This window comes from Lampetra fluviatilis, chromosome 42, assembly GCF_964198595.1.
Source record: "Lampetra fluviatilis chromosome 42, kcLamFluv1.1, whole genome shotgun sequence".
Classification (NCBI taxonomy): domain Eukaryota; kingdom Metazoa; phylum Chordata; class Hyperoartia; order Petromyzontiformes; family Petromyzontidae; genus Lampetra; species Lampetra fluviatilis.
Genome location: NC_136316.1, coordinates 2,183,087 through 2,209,049, shown reverse-complemented (window position 1 = coordinate 2,209,049; position 25,963 = coordinate 2,183,087). Strand labels below are relative to the sequence as shown.

At 49.5% G+C, this 25,963-nt stretch overlaps 1 protein-coding gene across 17 annotated transcripts in view; it reads right to left on the bottom strand.

Moving 5' to 3' along the window:
* Positions 1-623: 623 nt before the first annotated feature.
* Positions 624-25,963, bottom strand: part of LOC144946632 (teneurin-4-like) — a 416,480-nt gene continuing 391,140 nt past the window's right edge. For 10 of the 17 annotated variants that reach the window (XM_078875662.1, XM_078875666.1, XM_078875654.1 and 7 more), the window contains 10 exons: positions 23,630-23,650; positions 22,187-22,422; positions 17,661-17,815; positions 11,781-12,658; positions 11,111-11,322; positions 9,795-10,030; positions 8,624-8,920; positions 5,768-7,379; positions 4,096-4,226; positions 624-2,484 (listed from right to left, as the gene is read on the bottom strand). In XM_078875662.1, coding sequence (XP_078731788.1) covers positions 1,720-2,484; positions 4,096-4,226; positions 5,768-7,379; positions 8,624-8,920; positions 9,795-10,030; positions 11,111-11,322; positions 11,781-12,658; positions 17,661-17,815; positions 22,187-22,422; positions 23,630-23,650 — 4,543 coding nt within the window. In that variant the 3' untranslated portion in view covers positions 624-1,719. The remainder of the gene's footprint in view (positions 2,485-4,095; positions 4,227-5,767; positions 7,380-8,623; positions 8,921-9,794; positions 10,031-11,110; positions 11,323-11,780; positions 12,659-17,660; positions 17,816-22,186; positions 22,423-23,629; positions 23,651-25,963) is intronic. The other 7 variants (XM_078875670.1, XM_078875660.1, XM_078875663.1 and 4 more) reach the window with 3 other exon arrangements.

Below are 25,963 nucleotides of genomic sequence, written 5' to 3'. Positions count from 1 at the left end.
AGGCTAAACTGGGTCACACCTTTGTCTTATTTAAGGAAAAATAGGGGAGATGTTACCGATTCATGTGAACGTCAATGTGCATGAAAATAAAAGCGAACTTATACATCTGTATCGACAAGCATAAACGTTTGCGGATTACTATTTTTTGCACAGTCACTAAATAACTTAAGAACACAAAAACGATAACAGTAAAAAAAAAATGGTGAAAAAAACCCCCATAAAAATATACGTATAAAAAAATGGTGGTTAACAGCCAAGGATTTCGCTCAACGTTCAAGGATTTTCACTGCTCAAATCGCACCTTCATTAACCGGTCAGTGGCTGCCTTTTGTCTGTTGAGAATTCATGAGTGGGTCTTGACAAAGCTGTGCTCCGGGATCCTTTGACAGCGAAATTGTGCGTTGATGCGAGCTCGCCTCACCAGCCATTGCACGTCCGCCCCTGTAGTGGCATTTCCCTTCGAAACGGACGGGGAAAAGCCTACGCTTTAGAAATATTCGATATTGGGTATGTAGCGCACCGCAGAGTGAACGGACGTGAAATGAAGTAAACGTAACTAAATGTTGCCTTTCTTGACTGAACGAAACAAAATTAAGCAGCATTCAAAACATTTCAAAAAAATCTTGCAAAAAAAAGTAGCATTTTTTTTATTCTTGTTAAATCTTTTTATACAAAGGGTTCAGTCGACATGTTTTTATTTACTTATTTTTATACGCCCGCATTTTCTCAACTCAAGTGCTGCATTAATGACCAATGCAGTGATGCTCCCGTGTAGTGCTAACATCACACTTTCTTAAAATCCGAGTTATTTATAATACACAATCCAACTAATTAAAGTTAAGGCGTTGGGATAACACATTTGGTTCATATGAACAAAAAATATCTAAAATACACACATTCATGTGCTCTGTCTATCCCTAGAGGCGACGCGGGCACCGTAGCCTGTTCAAACGCAGCAGACGAAATATATATAGAGAGAGAAAGACCACAGGCTCTGTGACAGTGCGACTCACGCAGTTCATCATTCTCCGTGCGGCGACGGCAGGACATCAATTCCTGCTGCTTTTGCTCTTTTTCAGAAACCAAATTCGCGTTACCACCCACTGATCACAGTTTGTTGCTCTTCTTGTGTAAAGATGCCGCCTTTTTGACTTTGCTTTGAAGCCGCTCAGAGGAGAAATGATCAGAAACGGGAAAAGCGATCCCCTGCCGTTATCAAGATTTCTCACACAAAAGCAGTTTTTTTTTCTTCCCCTCTTCATTTTTTTGTTGCATGAAGTTTTTTTTTTCTCTCTCATGCGGTTCTCTTCCTGCCCGCCGATGGGAACCCTATTTATTTCCTGGCATAGTCAGGATTCCACAATCGTAAATCAATATTTATCTCTCTTTTTTGATGGATTAAAAGAGAGAACAATGCACCGGAATTTTCCATTCCCGTTTCATGTGCAATAGTTTCTGCTTGCAAAGGAGTTTCACAGCTCATGCCTTTTTTTTTTTACAAAAAAAAGTGTTTTTTTTCTCCCCTTCCTTTCTCTATTTTATTCTGTAGACAAAAGGCAATGTACTCCCTACGAACAGGGCACTCTTTATACATACCAGAGGAGTGTGACAGTCGTTAGCCTCTCTCTGCTGTCCTACACAGCAGGTTTTGGTAAAAGAAATTTTTTTTTTATACCCGGCTGTTCCACCGGAGAAAACGAAGGCATCTTCTCCCGGCTGTCACCTGCGACCTATCTCGCTCTGCTTCAGGAACTGGATGTTGGCCGGACTGTCGGCCAGCTCCGGGTACTGCTCGGCCGAGAGGAGGTAAAACCCCTCGTAGCCGGCGACCCTCCCCTCGGCAAGCAGTTGGCGCCGCTCGCCCTCGCTCCAGGCGCGCGACGCGCTGCCCTCGTCCCCGTCGCGCACGCGCTCCTGCTCGCGCGCCCACGCCAGCGTGATGGCGCGCTGCCGCGCCACCTCGAGCGAGCGCGCCCTCTCCTCCTCCGCCGTGCCGCCGTAGCGCACGTTCAGCGCCACGCCGCCCGCCTGCAGCGACACGTCGGTGTAGCGGCGCGTGCGCCCCGCCACCAGCGCCGTCGACTGCCACACGCTGGCGTTGACGCCGCTCTCCAGAGTCTTGCGGCCGGCGGTGAGGCCCAGGGTGGCCAGGTCGCCCTCGGGGGAGCCCACCTTCACGAAGTGGTGCGTCTCCTTGCCCTCCACGGTGAAGTGCAGACCCTCCAGGTAGTGCGAGTTGTTGAGCATGGCCGCCACCCTGCGGCTGTCCTCGCTCGCGATGTTGATGATGTCGGTGGTTATGCGCCCGTGGCTGTTCGCGAACATGACCCCCTTGCCGAGGATGGGCACCACCGTCGTGAACCACACGCGGGCGTCCCGGTGCCGGCTCGCCGAGCGGTCGGGGCTGTCGCGCATGGGCAGGCTCTCCAGCGAGGTGAAGGCCTTGAGTTTCTTGTGCACCCCGCAGTCCACCCACGACACGGCCTTTGCGAGCGACAAATACGTCGTACATGTTAGACATTGCTCTGCGTGTAGTTTTCGTGTCCAGTCGTTGTCCTTCCCCCGCACCTCCGATTAGCACGGTCAAGCTACGTACGATGCGCGAAAGAAGTTCAACGTACATATATATGGTAAAGGTGTAGCCCTGCAAGTGTTTGTGCACATCACTGCTGGAAGAAGGGCCTCCCCCCACTACAGGCAGCTCTAGAGAACCTACCTAAAAAGGCTATTGGTCAACTCTTCCACGCTGGCATCATTAGCGCGGTTGGTTACGTACGGTGCGAAAGATGTATCTACGTACGTTGAACTTCTTACCCAACGGTACATAGCCAACCGATGTTCAACATACTGTGCATAGCGTGGAAGTACCCACAATTTATCCCGCCACAAACAAACCTGCTGATTGATTAATGGCGGCGTTGCCCATTTACACTGCTGAGTGGACACGGGTGATGGAGGAGGGGGGGGTCTAAGAAACTTTCCCCCATCGTTCCTCGCTGGGAGAGGGACACGGTGACCTCTGTCTGGGTTGTAAGTCCAGCACACGCTCACCAGTGCAGCACGGCAGTAACGTTGCGTGTTTGCGTGCGTGTGCAGACGAACTAAACGATGAACGCAGGAGGCAAAAGCAGACGAGGGTTTGTTTTTATCACCGTAACATTTGTGGGACATTTAAGTCGATCTATCAACTTTTCGTTTTGAAGCCCAATCTACTGCGGGATGAAGCTCCCCCCACCCATACTCTTTGGTTCTTTACTTTACCGAAAGAACCAAAGAGTATGGATTCTTGCAGTCACGAAAACTTCAAATCTAGAATAATACCCCCCACCCAATGCCACGTTGATCACGATATCGCACCATGCCGGTCAGTGCAGGTTGGGAAGTGGGGGGTCGCAACACGAGATCATATATACTTCATATCACTCGCCACCAATTCTAGATTTGAAGATTTCGTGACTGCAAGGATTCATACTCTTAGTTCTTTCAGTAAAGTCACGTAGGTAAAAAATGAAATTAAAATTAATAAAAATAAAACAATAAAATCACGACGTTTCGGAGGTGGGACCGTCACAGCCAGATTGCTGCTTGATGCAGCAAATCTGGCTGTGACGGTCCCACCTGATGACGGAGTGGCCTCCGAAACGTCGTGATTTCATTGTTTTATTTTTATTAATTTTAATTTCATTTTTTACCTACGTGACTTTACCGAAAGAACTAAGAGTATATACTCGCCACCAATGTTAGCCGTGTGCGGGAATCGCGTTAACACTGTGCAGCGCGTCACACTCAGCCGGCAGTTTGAGCAGAGAGATGCTCGACCGGTTTCACTTTTATGACTCATCAGCAGCACGTGGTCTATTGAACAAATGCTGCTGTCTGGCTGATTGATGTTACAGGCAACAGCTGCCTACAAACAACGGTGGATGGGGAGGGCTCATTATACAAAATGTGTAGAGATACAACTCCCAGGCTCTGGGAATTGGAGATTTTAAAGTTTTGTTCAGGAGTGCACACAACTACAATAAAAAAAACACACACAAAACAGATCATGTAATTAGCATTACCAAAGCCACGTTTTTGTAGATGCGTCCTTACCCGCGCTGTGTCTTGCCTCTGGCTGGCAGTGAGCTCATAATGCGGCTCGTAAGAGTTCACTTTTGGCTTAGCAAAGCCCGGGATCACGTTGTGCAGCTGAAATCCAAATGTCTGCAGCCAGCTGTTCACATCTGCATCCATCAGACAAGGTGCGTTAGCAGGGCTAATCAGGAGCGATGGGGATATACGGCATTTCATCAATTATAAGCTTGTAATTACCTACATTTTTGCTTTTTTAATTCTACCATCTGCCACGAATGTAACCGGTTCCTATCAGCGCGCATATTAACACTGGCTGCAAGCTGGTCTTAATGAATAACAAAATCCATAAATCATATAACTTTGGCCTATTTTTTTATACAGGGGGGGAGTGAGTTTTGTAAAAATAATATTAAAGGGACTTGTGATTTAGGTAAGCTGTCATCAAAGCCATCATTGTTAGCTCTGCAATCACCACTGAAAGCCATCATCGTGATCATTATCATCCTAACTTGGTTAAGCACCTAATTATGTAAACAGCAAAAAACACAGTCACCTTTGCACATTTCTAATACATCGTAGGTTAATCTCATTTATTAAATGTGCATCCAGGAAAACAGCCCCATTTAGACTACATAGTTTGGCGACGCTTATGAAGGTAAGATGTTAAAAGTAGTTCATGGCTTTTTCAAATTATAATTTTTGACAGCACATTTTCAGCACCCTGGGTCGACCGGACAAAAAGTAGACTTTGTCCAGATGCGATTGTTTCCCACACTATGGATTGTTTTTTCTTTCTTTCCCTGCTTCTTCTTGACACGCAGCACTATATTTATTTTGTTGAAAACTTTCTAGAGCGTCGACTCAGGCATGAAAAATAGGGCGCTGCATTAAGCTCACCGGGCAGATTTTAAACTCTCCGGAGCTCCGCGATAACATCGGGCCTTCTTAAAGCGATCTTTCCATCATTCCGCACACGTGCGCACTATCTCGAAAGATGTGCGTGAGGATTCTTGGGATTCTAGAGAGCGTTTGCAGGAAATGCCCGCGGCTCGGAGAGAGAGAGAGGGAGCTCAGGTGGCATACGGCGACAAATGGACGATACGTCGGGATGGACAAGGAGGCATGGGTAGAGGAACTGGACCCTGGGCGTCGCAGAATATTTATCGTCTACGCACCGGGAGTTCACGTGAAGGAGAAGTCAAATGGGAACCGGCCATATAGGCTGTGTGTACGTGCACGGGATTAGGCAAATTGTCGCTAATTCAATCGTGTCTACATGTGTAGATCTAAAAATACGTCCTGTGGAGATGAGGTTGCGCCTTCCGAACCTAGGTTCCATGTTTTTATTAATGTGATTGTGAGAGTTTTCTCCAAAAAAAAAAAGTTAACCTGCTGGTAATTATCTAACTCTTTCAATATATATTAGACAAGAAAAAAAATACCCCATTGGTATGTAAGGCTAAAAGTGTACATACGGTGAAAAGAGCAAAATCTCTTCTAAATACAACCCAAATATTTTCAATTATATACAAGAAAAACCTGAGAGCAAGATGGGTGACACAATAACGATTTTATAACTTTTCTTCAATAAACACGTATTTTAATCCGTGCTTTAATACTAAAATATGGACAAGAATACCATGATAAGATTTGTTTGAATGAGACGTGGGGGGGGGAAGGGCTCGGTTACCTGTGACGTATTTCATGCCATCCTGCATGTCTCCGACGGGATTGTTGTTCTTGAACGTGTACAGGTTAAAGGGCCTGGGATTGGAGCCAATGTCCTTCCAGACGTCGATGTCCGGCGACGTCCACCGCCCCGACAGGATGTCGTAATCCCTCCGGCCAAAGTGCACGAGGCGGGTGAGCGAGTCGTACAGGCCCCCGTGGAACCCCACGCACAGCTGGAAGTCGGGTTTGGTGTCCACGTAGATCTCGCCGTACGCCGTGTACTGCATGTGCCGCACCACCAGCCCCGAGCTGCTGAAGATGGCCAGCGGCGTGCCCAGGTCGTCTGTGGCCACGTAGAACTCCTCGCCGCCGCTGAACTCGGCCGCGAACAGGTGGCCCTGCAGGTCGTAGTACAGCGACAGGATCTCGGAGCTCGAGTGGTTGTAGATGTGCGTCAGCCGGCTCGGGTAGTCCAGGTCGGCGTAGAAGAACTGCAGGTGCTCGCCGGTGCCGGAGCGGCGAGACACGCGGCGGCCGTGCCCGTCGTAGCGGTAGGCGATGCTCCAGCCGACCGCCTTGTTGTAGGCGCGGATGAGCTGCCCGTTGGAGTTGTACTCGAACGAGTCGGAGCCGCGCTGCTTGAGGAAGCCGTCCTCGTCCGCGACGTAGCGGATGTCGCCCAGCCGGTTGATGCGATCGCGGAGGTCGTACCGCAGCGGGGTGAGCCGCGCACTGTTCCCCGGGTTCAGCAGGTACAGGTTTCCGTTCAGGTCGTAGCTGTACCGCCACGTCACCTTCTCGTTGATGGACACGCTCTGCAGCTGGCCGTCGGCGTCGTACTCGTACGTGTACTTGGTGGTGTTGGCGTACGGTCCCACCTTGAGCTCGCGCTTGGACACCCGCCCCAGGTTGTCGTACTGCAGCACCATCCAGTACATGAGCGAGCGGTAGATTTCGTACTGAACCTCCTTGACGCGGCCGTAGCCGTCAAAGTGTTTCGTGAGCGTCATGACGGCCGTGGTTATGATCTGGTTGATGTCGTAGTAGATGACGGCGAACTTGCCGAACTGCTCCACCTTCCCGGAGATGTCGTCGTAGTGATAGAGGTCGATAGGCAGCGGCGTCTCGTTGATGACCGTCTGCACGCTCGTGACGCGGAAGCCGTTGTCGTAGCTGTAGTCGAAGCGCGCGTTCACCATCCCTTCCTCGTTGAAGCGGAGGATCTGCTTGTCGACGAGCGGCCCCGCGTGCCGATAGCGCAGCGTGCACGCGTAGCCGCCATCCTGCAGGTTCACCAGCTTCAGCATCCCCGTCAGGTCGTCGTAGGTGACGCCAACGCGCGTGCCGTCGTACAGCACCTCGGTCAGCTTGCCCGCCTGCTTGTACTTGTAGTGGACGCGCCGGCCCGTGCCCGTGTAGGCGATGCGCAGCACTAGCCCGTCCTCGCCCACGTCCTGGATGACGGAGGCGTTGCTCTCGGGCGGCGTGTACACGTTGCGGTAGTAGCCGACCGAGCGCAGAGTCGCCAGCGTGTGCCGCGCGACGCTCGGCATGGTGACGGAGGCCAGGCGGTCCGACGAGTCGAACTCGAAGATGAACTGCCTCTGGCTGTGCAGGAGCAGCACCATGGACTGGAGACGAGGAGAGCACACGGAGGGGTCAGGGGGGGGAAGGGGGGTTCAATGTTAACTCCTGTTTGCACCCCCCAGGCCTGTAGGATATCAGCTGTGAACGAGACGTGGACTGTGCACACACCAAGACGACGCGTTTATTGCGCCGCAGTGGATCGTAGGATAAGGGGCATCCATTTAGTAGGTACGCAAACATCTGTCAGAACTTGACTCCTCCCCCCCTCCCTGTACGCACGCGTACTTTTTACATCCCCCCCCACCCCCCCGAATCCTATAGAACGACCGATATTTAATCCACGCAGAAACGATAAAGGATTAATAATATTAACGTGTTTAAGCAAACAGATAGTCCACCGCCGGCTGCATTAACGAATTAAGTTGCGTACCTTGAAAAAGTTTGTCTCGTGTCCGCTAGGTTCAAACGCCAGGCCTAGCTTTACACCCAGCTTTGAACAAACAGTTATACTTGACCGTGTTATCCATCCTGACTGGTTATTCTATTATGATCTTAAAACACAATGAAAACTCGGCGAACTCGTCTCTATATAAAGTGCGTCGACTGAACATCTGCTGTAACACTAGCCCGATGTACAGACCAGTGTTAGTGCTGAAGTCCGGGCAGCAGCAGCATGAACAGAGAACACCGCGGCAGCTAAAACCTTGAGCCAGCGGCAGTCTGCAGTGCGGCCAGATTGAAGGATGTGTGACCCATGGGGCAGGCCGCCAGACTATGTCAGACTCACTGCTGAGCTGCGTGATAGCTGCAGTCAGGGGTACGGTGGCATACAAGTGACACCTCTCCCACAGTCCCACTTCTCCCAGTAGAACTTGTCTGACAGCTGAAGAAACTGAACTGTGGCTCATTTGAAGGCCAATGTAGACAAATTATCGAGGCTTCACCCCCCCCCCCCGTTTCCTATGCGTACGTACAATGTCAGTAGACCCCCCATACGCAAGTGTAAGCATTTGGGTTAACCCCCCTCCCCCCTCCATGTGTACGTACTAAATGGATGGCCCCAAACTGTGCGAGACAAGGAATGAGTTCACAACTCAACGACGCCGACTGCACTGCCCCTGCGAGGTTACTATAACATTGGCAGGCTAGAATTAGATCCTTGAATCTATCTGTTCGGCGCTTTGAGAGTGTTACCGCCAAACATGCAACGGGCGTCAGGATCAGGATCGAACCCACGACCTCCTGCATACCAGGCGAGGCAAATTAACATCTCGCCACCGCGGCTCACCCGGTCCAGGTACGAGTACGACCACGTGCGCCCGTCGGCGAACGTGCGCGACTTGAGTCGCCCCGCCGTGTCGTAGTCGATGCGCTCCGACATGGACCCGCGCTGGAACGTGAGCATGCGCCCACGCGGCGAGTACGTCACGTTGAGCGCCGTCAGCTTGTTGTCCGGCTGCCACAGCGTGGGGCGGCCCAGCTGGTTGTAGACGACGCGCAGCGTGAACTTGCGGTGGTCGTCGTTGATCTTCTCGGTGCGCGTCTGCCGGTTGAAGTCCATCGACAGGATGTTCCTGCCGTTCACCTGCGCGCCCGCGTGGTGGTGGGTGGGATGGGGGCGTCAACGGTCGACTTCTTACGCCGAGGTTACCCACGTTTGTCCTGCCCCCCGCACTTCCGATCAGCACGGCTTGCTCCGCACGGTGTGTAAGAACAACACCGTAGGCTTTCACGACCAATATTATCCATAACAGGTTTATTTTGGGTTAGATTGCGTAAATAGAAATGTTTCGTTAAACCTGCCAGCACCCAACGCAGCCAATTAGCAGGGTTTGTGACCTTAACAAAACATGCCAATTCTTTTCGAGTTCAGCACATGGCTGTGTTGTTGTGGGTTTACTCTCTAACATGTACGTACGCACGTTTGCATGCGGTTCTTCCTTCATCACAAGTGGTATTCGCTTGGACCCAGTAGTGCATTCACCACAGTTCAAGAGACAAAGTGATTCCCTGCTCAAATGGCATCGAGGAAGGGCTCCTCCCACGTGCAGCGGCGTAAACGGAGGGTAATGTCTGGCCAGTGTGGATCAGCAGAACAAAGAGCCCTCTGAAAGGCCTCACCAAGGCCTCGCTCTAGTGGAGGCCCTTACGCCAGCAGTGGCGTTGAGCAGAAAATTGCAGGACTGTGCCTTGACCTTCATCATAGCATCGTCAACTGCTGGCCATCGAGACCGCTGCGCATTGCGCACTGACACCAACGTGGTCCACCAGCTCATAGCCAGCGCTATCGAAGGGCTAAAGAACCGAGACACCTCTTTAGTAACATTTTGTTTACCACTCCAGCCAATCAACTCCGGGCGTACGAAAAGTGGGGGAGGGGGGAAGGCGAAACCACGGAGATCGTGCGTGTGTGGGTGTCTGCGTGCGTGTCTGCGTGCGTCTCCCCTTCTGGCGCGTACCCGCAGCTTGCGCCCGTAGACGGTCACGTTGCCCCGCGCCTGCTCCTTGCGCAGGCGCCACTCGAGCATGCTCACGCCGCCCTCCATAGGCAGGCTGATGTTGAGGCGGACGGCTGCGGGGCTGGCGGGGCCGGCTACCACGTGCGGCTCGGTGTGCAGGCCCAGCTGCAGCCCGCTGGCATACGCCACCTGCAGCGAGCCGTCGTGGCCCACCGCATACGCGTTCTTGCTCTGGTCTGTACGGGACGGGGGGGGAGTGCGACGGAAACGAGCGGCTCGTGAATTCTCCGCCGGGACCGGCAGCGAACGAGAGAGTTTCTTTCAATCTTCTGCGTCAATAATTTAATCAAACAAGAAGCGACCTGGCCACAATTGATAGCTCGACGAAGTGGTTTATCGCGTGGAAGTTTAGAGCAGCTGCCAAATACTGTAAACGCGTGTTTCTAAATGTGGAGGGAAAAAACCGGAGGACCCGGAGAAACATCCACGCGACCACGGGGAGAACACGCAAACTCCAAATATGCAGGCATCTGAACCTACGATCTCCAGTATACCAGGCGAGGTAGTTAACATCTCGGCACCGTGGCACCCCAATTAAAACTTGCAAATCATTCAAGGTGGTGGGAAGGGAAATACACAAATAAAATAAATAAACCAAGTGAACATCGCCAGGGAATACATCTTTTTTTTTTACATTTGAATAGGTCAATTATAATTCAGGTTAACCAGGGGGGGTAACGAGGGAGGTGCCCTTGATTGATTGGAAAGGTCTGGGAGTGAAAGGGGCAGGCTAAGTGCAAGGTGATCAGAACCGTGGCTGATGTGCTGCTCTCAGCTCTGGTAACTGTAATAGGAATTTAAGAAGATTGTGAGGACCCCGTGAAGATGATGCTGAAGACAAATTTAAATGATAAATGTAACTTAAAGCATTTGAATATGACTGCATCTCAAGATGGTGTACAAATAGGGGCAAACATGCATATCTAGAGAGTTTAAAAATATCTTATCTCATTTATTTCACAGATGGAAATGAGGGCATAGATTGCTACAAGTTGGACAGAGTGTGGCGATGACATTACGGTAGTCACAGACAGAAGAGACGAGTCTTGAGCCTGGACGATAATACGAATACGGTGATTATCTCAGCCGTGCGGATAGTCCATGCAGAAGCTTGAGGATGGAACGGTGTGATTAAAGCGGGAGCCAGAGGAGGGATCGAAGGATGACGACGATAATCTTATAAAGGAACAACCTGTTTTACAATCTGAAAGGATGACGGCTTAGGGGCAACAATTATTATTCAGGCCAATGCCCACCCAGCAAAGGGGAAAAGACAAAAGATGTTTTGGCTGGACCCTGCAGCAGGCTGTAGTAGGTCTTGACGGTGGAGAGGTTGGTGGTGATGGTGACGTCCTCGTCCTGGCTGGAGGTCTGCACCACTCGGAGGGCATCCCTTGCGTCTCCGTTGAGCGACTTCACCAGGCCCGACGGGAAGGTCACATTCGTCAGTCGACCGTCCACGTCATATCTGCGTAAATAAAAAAAAACAGGTCGTTCAGTGTTGTCCAAACGATTCAACGTTTAACAACGGTGCTTCGAGAACAGGACGAGGGTTAAGGATTTGCAGGCGCGCATGCTGAAATTCCGCAGTAGCTCAGAGGACTTGGAGTCGTATCTCATCCAAAGCCAAATCCCTGTTGGAGCCGAGCCAAGGAACCGTGCAAACCCTGCCATGCCACACCACCGAGACATCGCCGCCATTTAGCCGTCCCGACGCGGGCGGCAGCCCGAATGAAGCTCGCGGCGCGTGGAGCAAAACGTCGGCGGGCGTGCGAAACAAATATGAGGCACGACTCTGAAAGCACTCCGGCAGAGCGGTAGAGCGTCACAGTCGCGGCAGCATCGCTGGCCGCATTTTGCAAGCGCTCGCCGCCCACTCCCCCCCCGCCCCCGCCCGCGCGATGTGCATTGGCTCAGAGCGCTCACTGGTAGAAGGTGGTCCACCCGTTCTCGTCGCTCTTGGTGGCGAGCAGCCCGCCGCCACTGTGGTACGTGAGGAAGGCCAGCTCGGCCCCCTGCGAGGAGACGCTCTTGAGCCCCGAGTTGGCGTTGAGCGTGAGCGAGAGGATGAGCGAGTCGTCCACGACGAGGCGCAGGGGCATCCCCGTGGAGTCCCGGCGGACTTTCAGCAGCGCGCCGCTGCCGCCGCTGACGGTGACCAGGTCGCGGTCGCCGCTGTACGAGAAGTTGTAGAGGAACTCTCCGCTGACGAGGCTCAGCGTGTGCAGGTGGTTGCCGTCCCGGTTGAAGACGTACAGCTCCTGGTCCTCGGTGGACGCGATCTCGTACTGGCCCGCGACGTTGAGGGTGGGCCGGTTGGGCCTCACGGCCCGGATGCGGATGTTCGCCAGGTCGGCGATGAACACGACGCCGTCAGGGCACACCGCCAGCGAGGACGGCACATTCAGCCGCGCGTCCTTGGCATAGCCGTCGTCGCCCGCGAAGCAATCGCAGCTCACGTCGCTCTTGCAGTCGCACTCGGAGGCGGCGCCGGCGAGCGGCGATATCTCCCCGTCGCTCGTCACCCGCCACACCAGGTGGATCTTGCGCTCGTCCGTCTCGGCGACGTACAGCGTGCCCGAGTGCGACACGGCGATGGCTGTGGGCGCCAGCAGCACGACGTGGGTCGCCAGCCGCCCGCCGCCCTGGTGGTCCACCGGCGGCAGCGGGCAGTGCATGGGCCTGCCGGCCACCACGCGCACCTGCTGGCTCTGCAGGACTTGCAGGACGATGTTGTTGTCCAGGATGTACAGCGAGTTGTCCAGCGGGCTGACGGCCAGGGCTGTCGGCCATCCGAGCTGCATCTGTGGAGTACGGAGAGAGACTCGCGTTGCGGCAAGGTTTTAGATGGCGACTGAACTTTCATTTGTTGTTGTTCAAAACAAGTAAAGGTAGAGGTGCAGCCCTGCAATTGCCCGCACTCGTCACTTCTTTCGGATGGCCCTCCCACGAGGTGGGAGCTATGCAGAGCATTCCTCTCCGGGGTTATTGGCCTGCTCTGCAAGGACGGCCGAACATCTTGGAAGAGGTGAGAGTCCCCACATTTTACCCCACCACACCAGACCTACCGACCGATGAACTGTGCTCCACCCATTAACACTGCTGGGTGGGTGGACAGAAGTGGGTGGTGGGTGGTGGGGGGGGGCTGCTTTAAGAGGCTTGCAGAATTGCATCAAAACTTCTGCCATGGGAGATCGAAACAAACCGACGATTGTAAGTTTGGTCTGTTAAACCCTGCACCACATCAGCACCCATTCAGCGATCGCTGTAAATGCACACGTTTTGTGCGGCATGTATGCACATACGTTGAACTTCTTTCGTGCCATACGTAGCCAACCGTGCTAATCGGAGGTGCGGGGCATACTATTACTCCCGTTTAAATAGAGAGCACAAAGGGCTTCATTAACTTATGGTGTATATGTGCACCAATTTAAGTTGTGATTAAGGATAATTAAGATTAAAGTCCTTTCATATAATCAATAATTGTTGAGCATTTTTTGTTATTATTGTGATCATTATTATCAGATAATGCATAGCATATCTTAAGTATGCGATTACATTTTGAAATATTCTTTACAACATTTTGATTGGCTACAGTATGTTTCTTTTTGTTAACTACCCAAAAAGGGAGCTCTGGGGTTAATTACGCCGCATTATCTTGTAATGCGAGTAAGAAATTGTAGTAGGTGGCAACAAAATCGCTTTAATCTTCAATCGATCATGATTAAACATTGCATTGTTAAATCAAACGTTCAACATATTGCGTGCTCAAATGAGGAGTCATTGTTGGTCATCCAGCTGCTACAGATTCCCACGTTCCGTGCCCAAGCAAAACTACAACGGCAACAGTCAGTCAGGTGGCCTTCATTTCAACCAGATTAAATAATAAAGCCCACCGAGATGCGGGAAACAGTGCCTCCTTTTGCAATGCCAATCTGGGCCGTGGCATTTAATGGCGTTAATGGTACCACCGGTGGCATTAGCGGTACTGGCGTTGTTGACGGAGGAAGTGTTGTTGGTCCCTGTGGCAACGGTGATTGCGGTGGTAATGGCGTCGCTAATGGCTTCGTAAGCAGGGCTCAAGTAACGTTTTCTGACGCGGCTCGTTGCCCGTAAACGTTTAAACCAGGTCCTCGTGAACGACGCGTGGAAAGGCGTTAAGTGCGGGGCCCGCCTTCGCCACATCCACCACCACAAAAACCAACTCAAGTCAGGTTTCACACGATCACGGGCAGAGCCAAACCTCCAGGGGACCTCTTCAAGCAAGTTCAAGTTGAATTTAGAAACGTATTACAGCTCTGAGCTGTCTGACAGCTCTGAGCACTTTAAAAGAGAGTGCTCATTAAGAGCTGTGAGTACGGAAAAGTGCTGAACTATTGTGAAATGTTTCACATTAATATAGGATATTCAGCAAACCAAAGTTATAACAAGTTTAAATGTTTAAATCACAGTCTGTATTTAAAAAAAAATCAGTATGTTTAGCCCGCTGACAAGCCACTGTTGAATGAAGGCTTCCCTGTGATGTGCCAGACGTGTAAGTTGTTTGACCATACCTCACCAAGGTGATGGACTGTGTTAGTTAACCACTGTAGTCTGCACTCCTTCAACGGAGGAGTAAACAAAACCACACCAACACTCTACTGCAACCCTCTCGTGGTTAGCAGACCTCGACATTGGAATTCAGCTCCTGAACATATTGCCATCATCATACGCAAGGGTGCAAACCACGGCGATCAGTGGCAGGTTGGTGAAGGGGAGGCCCGTGAACCGTTCAGAAATCACGCGCCGCTGATTTTCGCTGCGGCTCGGAAACGAACTCGGGTTCGTCGGGTTTATGACACAGAGCGTGCTCATCACTGCGCCGCCGCTCTTGCGCGTATGTGGAACGAGGCGTTGATCGATAAAAATGGATTCTTAACCCTTTCCCGTTCAGAGACGTCTGCAAGTTGCAGGGTGGGTGTCCCATTCACCGCTGGATCTCGGAACGCGCGAGCGAGATAGCGCTGCTGTTTTTAAAGACATGGTTTAGTACTCGCCGCAGAAAACTGTATCGACACGACCGCATTCTACGATAGCTGGCGCCAAACTGTGCCACACACGCCCCCTCCCACGTAGCCTTTCACTTTCAATTCAGTTCAGAATCGATTCGATTCCGTGCCGAATCGCTTTCATTCCGAATGGATTCCATTCCGATGCCGTGCACGTATGCAATCGGAATGAAATCGGAATAAAAACCTATGAAGTAAACGTACATTATCCGAAAGGGAAAAGGGTTAAAGCTCATGAAACGTGCCCTGAGTGGCATGTGCAAGGGACATTTTTTCGTAAACGGCTGGAGTGTATTGGGTTCACACGTCGGCCTCACAGCCACAACAGAGGCGCTTCCCCCGTTCAACCGTCGCCATGTCCATTAGGTGCGTAACGGCGAGTCGAAGCATGTATATGCAACCCTCACATGGCAACAGTTCACACACGCAAAAAAAAGATCCCCCGCGTATAGCCTTAACAGACTTTTGTGGCAAGTGCTGTTAGCGAGTAACACCTATGAAAGCCGGCACGGCACACGAGGGGGTGGTGTGGCCAGCACCATTCCCAGCTGCCTTTGTCTTCATAGTGGCCATGTCAACACACCGTAGCAGGTACTCATTTGAGGCTGAGTTTATCTAGGGGAGGCCCCAGGACTGGTTCTGATAATCGTCACTGGGGTCGCAGGGTTCATAGTGCAAAGAGCTAACCTCTGCTCCACCGCTCCCCATAAGGGTTAGTACACACACACTCATGCACAGAGCATTATGTAGATCACGTACAATTAAGGTCAGCCGTGGCCATGGGCGTTGCAAACTGACAGGACGTGAAAGAACAGGCCAAACAAACATGGGCAGTCGTAGAATTTTGAGTTCATACGGCGTACATCACTGGTGATGTTTTTGTGATCAAATTAATTTGTTTTCACACCCGCTACAACAACATCATTAAGCCGCCACCAGTGGTGGGGAAGTAGTCGTGTTCCCGGATCGGCTGGGTAAAGTGGACGTCCTGGACACCCGCTCCCAGACACGAGAAGCAGCGGGGATAAAGATAGCCACGATTCTAGCAATTAAAAAAATTAGCACATTTTTAAAAATGCACATATATATATATAATAAATGCAGGCACTCATGGGTACTGGTGCCTATTAACGGGCCAAGTGATGACTTTGGCGAGTGTTGCGCGCTGGAGAAGATGATGAAACGATAAAGAAGCGTGTCTTGAGCTTGTCAGCGGCTCTGGCTCGATTTCGCTATGCTCACATGTTGTGCCAAACGAACACAACAACACCGTGGTGTCCACGAGTGGGAATAGATTTGGGGTCCATCAGCTGCGTGCAACTCTCAAAGCCACCCCTTCCAAAAGTTTGCACTTTGTTCGGAATAAAAATGGCAATCATAGCAATATAAAGTCCGCGTTTTTTTTTCTTCTTTCTGTTAGAAACTGCCCATAACTGTTGTTAAGTGGTAAAGTCTTTGGTTAAATTAGTGTTATCAATGCAAGTTTAACCTTCACTTTTTTTTCCAGACAACGGTAATGTAATGAATGATCATTGCTGAAAGTTTACGGGGTGGTATTGGAAACACCTGGCAACCCCTGTAATGATATCAAATCAAAGATCGTAGCTCCCCATTGTAGCCTTTAACAGGCTGTTTGGGACCAGTGCTGTCAGCAAGCACCTATGAAGGCACAATGCACGAGGGGGTTTTGTGGCCAACACAATGCCTGACCGACCGACCGCCTTTGTCTCCCGAGTATTGATATTTACACAGCGCACCAGGTGCTCATTTAAGGCCGAGTTGACGTAGCAGAGGCCCATGACCTGATGTTAGCCATGGCTGGGAATCAAACTCGGACAGCCGGGTTTGTGGCATTGTGTGCGAACCACTACACTACCACTCCCCATGTATATATATATACATATATGTGTGCAGGGTAATTTACATGAATTAATGCTTTGTGCCGTTGCGATAATGGAAAAGCCATCTTTGTTAAAAAAAAACTTCCACGTGCTATGGTGACTTCACTCATTGCGCTCATGTTAGATGCCGAGTGTCCTCAACCTTGGCCCTTAAATTGAAATTTGGTGTCTCAACCTCGTAATTCAATTCCAGATGGAGATAAAATACTTTTTTTTTTATTAAGGACTCTGAACCCATGATATCTGAGCATTTGTTGAGGATGTGGTACAACTTAACAAAGGGAAGAGCAAATTCTTTCTGTCAAACACACAGAATGTGTTCCAGCAAATTAACATGAGGGTAACCTCAATAATTAGGATTTTGTAGATATGTATTATACCGGGGGAGCGGTGGCAAAGTGGTTAGTGCACAGTGCCAGATTGCCTAGGATCTGAGTTCAATTCTCGACCACGGTTAACATCAGTGTCAAATTATATCTGAACCAGTGGTTGACAAAACCTCTTGACCAACTTGCATTGGCAAGTGTGGTGAAGTATGTCTAAACAACCACCACGAGTAGCAACATCATGGGGAGGCCTTCAACCAGCAATGGATTGAGAAAATGCAAAAAACTCGTAAAATATTAAAATACACCAAACATATTCAACAAAATAAATAAGTTAGCACCCACGATACAAACCTGTAATGGTGTAATTCTAACGTTGATAAAAAAAAACCCAATTAACTGCTTGGCAACACTGGCTGAAATCTTGATTTATGGTTGCAATAATAATAATAAATCCTACTGACAAGGGTTAAATTCAAACCGTGCCACTATTCACGCTCGGCACGAGGGGAAGGAGGGAGAGCTTCAGACCTGATTGATGTCGAGGGTGAAGTCGCAGCTTAGCGGTCGCACGGAGGCTAAGTTATTGGAGCCGATGAGCGTCGAGATAATACCATTCTCGTCGATTCTCCGGATCATCGTCCCGTCCACAAAGTAAATGATGCCATGCTTATCCACTGCCACACCTGCACCGACGGCACACCGAGAACAGAGGCAGATGGAGAGAGATCAAAACTCATGGCTCACACAAGTCAGTCTTGTAACGGAATTATTATTTAATATTATTATTTTCAGGAGCTGCAAATATTGCGTTGGACGGTATTCATCTTGGGAAGATGACTTCAGAATGTGTTCACATTTCCATCTGTTCAACCCGAGAATTGGGTGGAGTGATGGAGCACGGTTACCATGCTGTGCTACAAATCCGATAACCCGAGTTCAGTTCCTGGCCACGGGTAACTTTCGTGGCGAGGGATACGCGAACCGGCCTTGAGCTCCACGTTCACCAGCTCAAACTGAGCAGCACGCTGAAGTATGGTCAAACAATCCTCGTGACCCGGCAATGCCGCAGTGAGGAACCTTCTCATCCAGCAGTGGATTGATACGGGGCCGGTGCATGGATGCGCACGCACGCACGCATGCCCTTGAGGGCTAATGCCTTCGCGCGCATGAAATTACCCCTCCAGTTTCGCGTCAAAGCGCATTCTCTTTACACAGTCGTCACAATGAAATTTAAGCAGCCGTCGGTGCTTCCGCGCATTTCCTCTGTCGAGGCCGAGAGCGAGCGCGAGGCAGAGGCAGGCAGCCTTGGCGCGACGTGGATGGAGTGCGCGCGCCGCTCCAAGGCTCGCGTAGTCGAGCGTTGTGAGCAAGTGCGATTCCGGACAGCGAGCGGATATAACCACTTCCTCTGGCTCTTTATAAAACGAATGGTAATTGAAATGATGCTGCAGAAGAATGAGAAGGAAAAAGAGTAGGTGACTGATTTTTCTGTTTCACTGCTGGATGAAGGCCTCTACCCCTCCTCAAGCTGTCACCATCTCTCACAATCCTACGATGAAATAAGTTCGGTAATTTTCTTTCAAAAGGAATAATGTGAGAATGATTTTAGACTATTGCGTCACATGTAATGCACCACTCCGTGGAATTATATCGGATTAAAAAAATATTTTCAGGAAAAAAACCTCATGTATAGAGGAGCTTCCAACGAAACAAAAGCACAAACAAAGCGCGGTATATTTAATTAACGGCGGCCTAATCCACAAACATGAATATTTATAAATGGTGGAAAAAGAAATGATATAAATGCAAGCTCCGCAGAGATAAGCATACAAATTCAAAAATTAAACACCCCGCTGAAGAAGCACAAACACGCAGGTTTTATAGATCGTAATTTTTTAGCATAAAACAGCCATTAGTGCGTTGCAATGGAAGATTGGAAAAAAACATTACTGAATGGATGGTTAAGTTGAAGTTTGATTGGATTTGGAGAAAATATGTTTTCTGAATGTGACCGTGATAACAATGGCACATTCAATTCTTTTTTCGAACGCACAATTAACGCTTCCCCAGCAGATATTTTTTGCTGGCCGATGAATTATTCCAGAAATGACATCGGGAAGACTGTTGAGAAGGTCAGATGGGCTCGGGCCAGACGCGTCACAAAAAGAGATGAAGGCCGAAGGGTCAAGGACGGCGATAGAATGGCAGCCGAGGAATTGAAACGCTTCCAATGGCACGGCCGCCTACTGAGGAGACGAGCTATGAAATCAGCTTGTCCGTTGGGTGGCTACGTAGTTCTCCTATACAATACGGGGAGCAGTAGTTTAGTCGTCAGTGCACTGCACCATAAACCCACCCACCCAAGTTCGATTCCAGTTCACGACCAATGACAATGGCGAAAATGTAAACCGGTCCTGGGCCTCCCCTAAGTGAAATGAGCATTAAATGAGTACCTGCTTTGGTGTGTGAACATCACCACTGGGAAGACAAACAGGCCCCGGGTGTGGTGCTAATCACCCACCCCTTCGTGTGCCGTGCTGCCCTTCATTGGTGCTCTCGCTAACTGCACTTGCCCCAAGAGTCTGTCAAGGCTACGGGGGGGGGGGGGATCTACATATTTTTTTTTATTATACCGCAGGATCATGAGAGATGCAGGCGGTTTATGGGAAGGCCTTCATCCAGCAGCGGATTGATCATGGCTGATGATGATGGTGGTGTATAATTCCATGCACGTACGTAGCCAATCGTGCTAATCCACGATGGCGAATCACTTTAAGGCCACAAAACTTCAAATCTAGATTCACAATGATACCGTTGCAACACAGTGGGCCGGGGGCTGTCACACACGCATGGTCCTGAGGCCACTCGCTCACAATCCCGGAGATGCGGGAATTCACGTCGAGATGGCAGAGAGGGCTAACGAAAGGGATTTCTTGCGTTCAGTGTCTCACCCCTAAAGCAGCGGCAGACAAAGACGGAGGGAGGAAAGAGGTGGGGGCAGAGGAGAATGTGTGGGTGCTCAGCACTCAAGTGGGAAGGCCTGGGTTTTCAGTTGTGTGGGTGGTTTTTGTTTAGTTTTTTTTTCTCGTTTGACATGAAATGCCATCTTCTCACAGAGTGGAAGGGCCAGATCTATCGCTCTCGGTATCAAACATCAAATCGGTCCAGAATAGAAATTGAACATTTACATGTACTGATACGTAGCAAAAACATTACGATGAAAAAAATGTTGGGAAACATAAACACGTCGGTGGAAGCTACATTCATGTTTTGTGTGAGTCTGGTCATGTCAGAGAGCCAAAGTAATCGTAAAATATATTTGTGATAAATGGTTTTGGTTTCTTTGTCAATCAGCTCCTGGGTGAATGTCTTCTCGTGCTATTTAATCGTGAAAGTTGATTGACCATACTTCACCACGCTGGTCAGTATGGGTTGGTGAGTGGGGCCCAGGACCAGCTCAGACATCCAAAGCTAATAGCGTTGGTTCTGGCTGGGAATCGATTCAGTTCAGCCAATGTTTTTTTTTGCTTCAGCATGGGTAATAATTACAGCTAGATTGCAGGAATATTAAGGAAAACTAACAAGAACAGGAAATAACACAAAATGCAGATGCAAACACATACATTTGAACATATGGCAGGTACTCTGCTGGGTCTGAATGCACCACGGCACATTCAAAGTGAGACAAGCACGTGCACACGTGGTAGATTACAAAGCCGCGTTGAGCTCAGATGAAATATGTTGCACCTTTACAGGGAATCTTCGTCGAAGCAGAGTGCTGCTATACATAACCCCCCATCACTCTAACCCCTCAAGATTCCAAAGCGCATGGAGTCTCTGTCCAAGGGCCCAGAGTCTCTGTCTACTCTGTCTTCCGATGGGTTCTCTTTTCCCTTTGCCTTGTGTTTGTTTCTGTCCCATCAGTGCTCGTGGTAACTCCTTAAAGTAGGTGTCCTAGCCATCGCAGCCCTTTCTTCTTGACAACATGACTGCCTTGCCTCTTGTCCCCATCCTCTCTGTAGGCACCTCCGTTGCTTACTTTCATTTGCCAATTGATTTGCGAGATCTTACATGGGGCAACGCAGTTCAAATTCACAACGTTCAATCGATGCCTACTTCCAGGCCCCACCCTCTATCACCAGGCTTTCGAGTGACACTGAGAGCTTGGGTCCCACGCCTCAGAGACTTGGTCATTTACGTTACGATATCGACATGGTCACCAGATTATTAAATCATGGTTCACAGTTTGCCACACGTACTGGAATGTCCAGAGTAATAACAGCACAGTTTTAACTTTTCAACTGAGAAACCAAGGGTGCTGCTATAGTGGTGTGGTTCTTATCACGCTAGACCTTGCAGTTCAGTGTTATAGAATAGGCAAAGTACTCTCTATGGCTCACACAAGTGGAAGATCATCTGGCAGCCGTGGCATGTGAGTAAGCAAGCAAACAATTACAAAGTATCGTTCAGCGGCCTACACGAGTACGCAAGACAAAGATCCCCCGTATAGCCTTAACAGACTGTAGGAGCAAGTGTTGTTAGTGGGTACCTGTGAAGTCCGGCACAGCACAAGAGGGGTTGGTTGGGCAGCACCACACCCGACAGCCTTTGTCTCCCCAGTGGCGATGTTTACACACCGCACCAGGTACTCATTTGAGGCCGAGTTAACCTCGGGGGGGCCAGGACCGGTTAAGATAATCGTCATTGGTGGTGGTCGTGAGAAGGAATCAAAGTCGGGTCGCCGGGTTCGGAATGTTGCGTGCTAAGCACTACACTACCATGTGGACATGGGTACACACACAAGGCAAAGATCCCTCATATAGCCTTAACAAACTGTAGGAGCAATTGCTGTTAGCGAACACCTATGAAGGCCGGCACGGCACGCGAGGGGGTGGGTGGCCAGCACCAGGCCCAACCGTCTTTGTCACACGAGTACACACACACACACGAGTACACACATACACACACAGAGTACAGTACAGAGTCCCTTACACAACACGGTACGGTGAGGAGGCAGTGTGCCGGCGGTGAGAGTGCGAGGTTGCGGCGAGTACCGCGAGGGTTGGTGAGCGAGGCGTTGACCGCCCGTCCGCCGTCGCCGCAGCGCGTCTCGTCGAGCGGCAGGCACTGCTCGCCGGTGCCGGCGACCACCTCCCCGTTGGACGTCAGATCGCCCACCCTGCCCGTCAGCGAGCGCACGCGGTACAGGCGCCGGCTGTTGGTGTCCGACACGTAGAGCCAGCCCGACACGGGGTCCACGGCCAGGTAGTAGCGGTGCGACGGGTTGTTGCTGAAAGAAAGCAGGGGAGGACCGCAGCCCCAGGCGTCAGTCTGCGGCAGGTCGAGGACCTTAGAAGAAATTCGAGCGTCGGACTCCAATGCAAAATAACGGGACTCCTGGACTTTGAGAAGACGACAACGTGCTGGTATCATTGTCTTCACTAGCTACGGCCTATCCGGCACCACACCACGCAAACCCCGTTGTATATTCGCACCTCCGATTAGCGAGGTTGGCTACGTATGGTGCGGAAGAAGCTCAACGTACACACTGTTTTTCCTCACAGCAGGTGTGGGGGTGTACGTACACAGGAATTTCCTGAATTGATGTTGAGTTTGATCACGTGACCAGGAAGTTGCGATTTAAGATTCTCTAATTGATGCGGCAGGGTATCAACCATTACACAGGGTACAAAATGGAGGCACAAATAGCGGCTCAGTGAAGACAGGTGCATTTGTTCATTGTGGGACTTTAAGAAGCATTGTCTGTAAGTTCGTTTATGTTCTTATAATGCTGAGAATGCTGTTATAATGTTAGGATGGCCGTTATAATGCTGTAAATGCCTTTATAATGCTGTTAAATTGTTATGATACATATGAGGCCTAGTTAACAACGAAGCCTGCCACTTGCATTAGTGTGAATGTTACTTGTAATTGAATAAGTCCAGTCAGACTTGTACTCATGTAACCTTTTTGCGATCTTGAGAGCAAGGATGACAATATATCTCATCCACAGTTCAGTGTTATGTGCAGTGCTGTACATTTAGGCTGCAGTATGGTGATTACACGATGTGCCTTTATTAAACACAGTAGCTTATTCTCTTGTATAGTTATTCATTACTACTGTAGGTGCCTGGTCCATCCAGGATCTATTGTTGAGTTTCATGTTATCTAAGACAATGTTATGATGCTGTAGTGTTCATTCCTTGTATTGATATTCCAAGTATTAACAGATGCTGTATTTTGAGCTGTGTTTTTCCATCAGTTTTACCTCGTTCATTTCCTTAAATACGTTTGGAGTTGGATGTTCACATTGGCTCTGAAGGGTGATTGAATGTGATGTTATCTACTCGGATAGTGGTGCAACGCAATGCACGGCGAGGCCGAGACACACACATACGTATGGACGTTGCAAAGCCGCACCGCAAAACGTACAAAATCCGTTACATGCAAACACAGAAGCCTCTTTACACAGAAGCACACGCGAACAGGGCACTCACCTGTGCCTCAAGTCTTTGTTTCTGGACACGGCGAAGGAAGCATTGGGAAAACAAGAAACAAGCATGAACATATCCGCACGTGCCCGAGTGTGCCATGCCTCTGCAGATACAAGTTTTTTGTTCTTCCAGGAACAGTACAACGTCGCGTATCCGACTCGAGAAAACCGAGGTATACGTGGATATGTGAGAAGGTCGGATATGTGAACGCCTACAGGAAATGAGAGTGACACCGTTGGCAAATAGGTTACTGGACACAAGGTAAAGCTTTTGGCTGGCCATCGAAGAAAGACGGTCACTGCATCACGTGCTTTCAGATGCCCTTCGGCGGCTGTCTGGACTGCTCTTCCTTGGGATATCACGAAGCCACTGGAGCTCTGCACTTTTAAATCTGAATTGAAAACTAATTTCTTTAGAACTGCTTTTTGTGTTTAGTTTGTTGTCCTTCCCCCGCACCTCCTATTAGCGTGGTTGGCTACGTACGGTGCGAAAGAAGTTCAGTGTCCATAATATAGGTTTGTTGGGTTAGATCGTGTAAATTTAAATGTGTCGTTAAACCCGCCACCACTCGAAAGAGCAAATTAGTAAGGTTTATCACGTAAACAGAACATGCCAATTCGTTACTTTACGCGAGCTAACCCAAAAAACCTATATTATGGATGATATTAGCCATGAAAGTCTATGTGTGAAAGTTAAATGTGCATACATACAAAGTGAAAACTGCTTTAAATATTGGGAAGTGCTTCAGTGTTGTTGAAAAGGAAGCAGATGCATGCGCCGGAACACGAGTACATGACCGCATGTGAACAAGTTGGGATTGTGAACATGTTACTAAAACACAACGCAGTTGTCAATAGCACTCACATAAAAGGAATAATTTTTTTTTATATTATAGGCAACGTTTCGATATACGCGGGGCGCGGGCGGATGATTGGTCACAGCGGACATGCGACAGTCGGATATGCGACGTTTGCACCGCATGTGTACAGCCGCAACGGCGGAGTGGAACTGGCGAGGTTTTACGTTGGGCATTAAGCCAATGAGAAGTGACTCTCTGCTAGTTGACGTTTAGCCGATATCCAGCAGCCGTGGCTTTTATGAGACGTCTTCCAAAGGTTGTGATAAAAATGTTTTAATTAAATCTGCATGCTTTTTTTCTTGGTTTCTCTAATGAAGTCAACCAGTTGTAATAGTTCTGTTTGAACACTGTGGAATTGCATTATAAAAAGCATCCCCGCACTGCCCCATCAATATTGTCAGATTTTTTTAAGGACTGCCGGCTCGTGTGCAATGATGCTGCTTGGCTTTGTAAGCGTTCATGGGCATGTTTATATCCTGCGTGAAATGAACAAAAAATGTAGCATTGTACTTTTAGCCTTTAAACTATGGATACTTACAAAAAAAACTTTTACTTTTTACGCTTAATAACCTGAAATTTTTGTTTGAGGAGAAAAAATAAGCCGTTTAGCAATTTTCACATTAATAAATGAATTGCATTGCCCACCAACACATCAGAACAGCTTATACAATGTAATTGTTAAACCTTATCTGCACAGCAATTTGTTTGAATCTTGGAAGATGTATGCACACAATTAGGCCCTTTTAGGGCAGGTCAGCGAGCGGGAATTTGTCTATATTAAAAAGGACTCGAGCGGGAGACGGCTTTACCCACAGCCCTGCTAATTTGCCAGAAGAGCGATTAAGGAATGTATGAAAATGCGCTTGTGTAAAGACACACACAAATAACCGCCCCCACACCCCTTTCGCCTCAACAGACTGTTGGGGCAAGCGCTGTTCGCGATTGGCGCCTATGAAGGCCGGCACGGCACACGAGGGGATGGGTGACCAGCACCATGCCCGGCCGCCTTTGTCTCCCCAGTGGCGATGTTCAGACACCACACCAGGTAATCAAATTAAGGCTGCGTCAATCCAGGTTCAGGTAATTGTCACTGGTGTTGGCCGTAAGCGGGAATCGAACTCGAGGGGCCGGGTTCGTAGTGCAGCGCGATAACCATTGCAAGACTGCTATCCCCACTACCGCTTCCCACAAGACACACACGTACACTCATTACACACACGTACACACACGTACACACGTATACACACGTACACTCACTACACACGTATACATACGTACACACACGTACACACACTACATTTTTACTGCTAGGCAAATATGTAAATTCGAGCAAACCGAGAGGGGAAAATGTTGCATCTCTGTTTACTTATTGATCTCATTTAAGCTATAATGTTGTTTTAAGTGGGTATTTACACACAATATTAACACTTACTAATTATTCACATTGTGCCATTTGCCACACGTGAAAGGGGCCTGGA